Source organism: Humulus lupulus, chromosome 2 (genome assembly GCF_963169125.1).
Source record: "Humulus lupulus chromosome 2, drHumLupu1.1, whole genome shotgun sequence".
NCBI classification, from domain to species: Eukaryota; Viridiplantae; Streptophyta; class Magnoliopsida; order Rosales; family Cannabaceae; genus Humulus; species Humulus lupulus.
The window spans coordinates 280354811-280357969 of NC_084794.1; the positions used below are offsets into that span (position 1 = coordinate 280354811).

General features: G+C 34.8%; 1 protein-coding gene across 1 annotated transcript; it reads right to left on the minus strand.

Annotated features, from left to right (window-relative positions):
* Window positions 1-252: 252 nt before the first annotated feature.
* On the minus strand, window positions 253-2447 carry LOC133819511 (chitinase-like protein 2). The gene is made up of 3 exons (XM_062252773.1): window positions 1938-2447; window positions 1294-1453; window positions 253-989 (listed from the first exon to the last, which is right to left on the minus strand). The coding sequence occupies exons 1-3, from the start codon at window positions 2323-2325 to the stop codon at window positions 578-580; spliced, it is 960 nt and encodes a 319-aa protein (XP_062108757.1). The 5' UTR covers window positions 2326-2447; the 3' UTR covers window positions 253-577.
* Window positions 2448-3159: the final 712 nt, after the last annotated feature.

Consider the following 3159-nt stretch of genomic DNA (forward strand, 5'->3'; position numbering starts at 1 on the left):
TCTTTAATTGTATATGAAATCATAGTTACTTTAACAAATTGTTTTTATGAGCAATCAGATTTTTTTTTCTTTCAAATATGTACTCTTGTGAAAGCAAAGTTGTACCAAGAGCAAGAGGGATTAAGCGATGTAATCTAATGTGAAAGTGCAATCACATACGACATAAATTAATATCCAAGTAACTGTCGTTTTCATAAGAATCATGTCGGTTAATAATAAAAACATGGTATTTGATGTAAGAAACCAACAAAATCGATCAAAGAGGTTCTGAGAAATATTATTTCAAAAAATTTGTCACAGAGATCAAGTGCTCTCCATACATTTAACAATGGTATAATTCATACAATTTGAGTTCAGTATATGCAAACTACTTAGAGAACAATAGAACAAAAAAGGCCATAACAAAACTCAGATGATAAACAATTACAAAAACAGATGATGACCAGTATATTTATGAATAAGTAGTCTATACACATTGCCCATAATGGTATTTGGTTTTACCTTCACACAAAATATATTTGTATATAAATTCTTTATTAACAACTTTTCTCATTCAAAAAGGGTGTGTATTAATTGCTCAAGAAGAAGCAGAATCAGAAGATGGATTGAATGGTTTCTGCTCAGCACAAGTGAGGGTCTCATGAGGGCCAGCCTCTTCTCTGCCAACTCCCATTAGATCAAGATAATACAAGTAATGAGAGACCATGTTGCTCATTGAATCAACATCACCCTGGCCACAAACTTGATCAGAATAGAGCACATTCATGGTGGCTCCAAACCCGGGTAGTCGTTTTGACAAGGTGTCATTCTTGGTGGGTTTCCAGTTTCCAACAAACACATCATGAGCTGAAGGCTGGTGCTTCTTCACAGGGGTCATCCACCTCCAAATTGCAGCCTGGAAAGCCAATGTGGCATTCTGTTCTAAGTACTCTGGGTTGCTCAACAAGTCCACTTTCAAGGCCTCTCCTGTTTTTCCATAGTTGTAGTTCCTGTTTGATCATCATCAAATCATAACAACAAAACTCGTCATAATTATACACATATCCATGTGGTATGTATTTGAAAATTTTGTGTTGTGTTTGTGTCTCAAATTCTAATTGGTCTAGCTTGAGAAGCTTGGAGTGCGGTATTTTGTTGTGAAACAAATATTATCTTATTAGGTTTCTCTTTTTAACTGACATAGGAATTTCTTCTTTTTCTATGATTATTTTTCACGTAAAATCTGTGTATTCTTTATTTTTCTTGTTTACTGTCTGTCTATAATTTGTACATGAGTAGTGTCTATGTATGTACCAGTATAAAGGCAAGGCACCACGACCATGGTAAGAAACCCCAGGAGTACAAGGGTAGGTCAATTTGTAGTAGTCATCACAGTATAGTTTGCTTGGACTCATCTCCTTGTTGTAGCATAGTCCCCATGCCAATGGTCCTCCTGTGGCCACTCCATATCCACCTGAAATTCACATCACAATTAATCCAAACTATAATCGATCAATCAAATTCTATAGATTTACTCAATCCCATTATGTTAACAAAAGTTGGAAAAACTTTAATGATGTTTTCACAACCAAACTTCATTAATTGAAATAGCCAACAAATTAGATCAAATCTTTGAAAAATAATCATTACAAATAACTAATTAATGAAACCTCATGCGTATATCACAAAAGTCTAAAAAAATATTAAAGACTGATGGGTTCTTTTTTTTTCTCCCACTAAAAAGTGGGCTAGGCTCAAGTTTAATTAAATAAAATTTTAAAAAATCATGGGTCCTAATAAATACAATATTACTAGAACCTTGACAACATTATGACCAACCCTATTTTAGGAGTAAAGATTGTCATATATTAGACAACTTTTATCAATGCTGTCACACTTTTTAGATAATGATAAAAATAAATAAATAAATAAGTAGAAAAGGCTTGTTGATGACTTACAAGAGGTTTTGCTACCAACATGGCCAAGAAAAGCTGCAACTTCCTTCATGGCAGTGTGCTTGGTTCCAGTTGTACCAAAGCCAAGATGTTGGTAATCAGCCGAGGCAGTGATGAAAGAGCGGTAGTCCCAAAATCCCACAGCATGAGCCACAGGAGAGTTACGCTTAGAAAACAGGTTCTCGAATTGGTAAGATTGGAAATAGTCTGAAATGGTTTGGTTGCAACAATACACCGACCAAACCTTACATTCCCACCCTTTGGTACAAACTTTCTTACCCTTTACTGTCTTCACCAAAGGCTTTACAGATTCTTCTGCACTAACAAAAACAGCCAAAGCTATAGCCATGGCTGCAAACACATGCAAGTAACGGTGTTTGGGTTGATCCATGACTAGTCTTTTTGAGAAAGTTTAGTTTGATGATGAGTAGAGAATGTGTTTTTTTGGGGATTGATAAGTGATGAGGATATGGAGGGTGAGAGAGAGAAGAGATAGTTTATATAAAGTGGTGTTGGGAAAGAGAAAGAAAATGAAGGTGTAACTCTCTCTCTCGTTTGGTTTGGAGGAAACTTAGAGAGAAAATAAATTGAATGACCAACTTATGAGAAAGTGAATGTGCAACAACCGTGCAAAAACCATTTTGTCTTATGATTTGTTTTGCTTCGGTTTTATTCATATTTGATCTTTGAGTGTAAGTAAAGAAAAATGAGAGAGTTTCTTACAACATCATTACCACCCAAGAATATTATTTTATGCATATATATATATATATATATAAAGGACAATTCTTCTGTAGGGCTTCATTTTAAGCCTTATCAATGGGGTTCTCAGTGTTTCTCGACCCGTGAATAGTTTTCGGCGCGGTTTTTTTTTATGACCGTGTATATTGTAGCTATTTAGAGCATCCTTCAAATTTTCATAAATTTTTGAATAGTTTATAGTACCAAAAACTAGATTCAAGCATGTTGTTTTCCACGCGCATAAAAGAAATTAGTCAAGCGTGCAACAACATGTTTGAACTTAGTTTTCGGTACTGTAAACTATTCGAACTTTTTTGAAAATTTGCAAGATGCTCTAAATATCTACAATATACACGGTCACGGGTCGAGAACGCTGAGAGCCCCCCAGTAGGGCTTAAAGTGAAACCCCTATAAGAGAATTCTCCTAAATATATACACATACATCCCCCATTTTAAATAGTAAAGAGTTCGTTTTTATAAAATA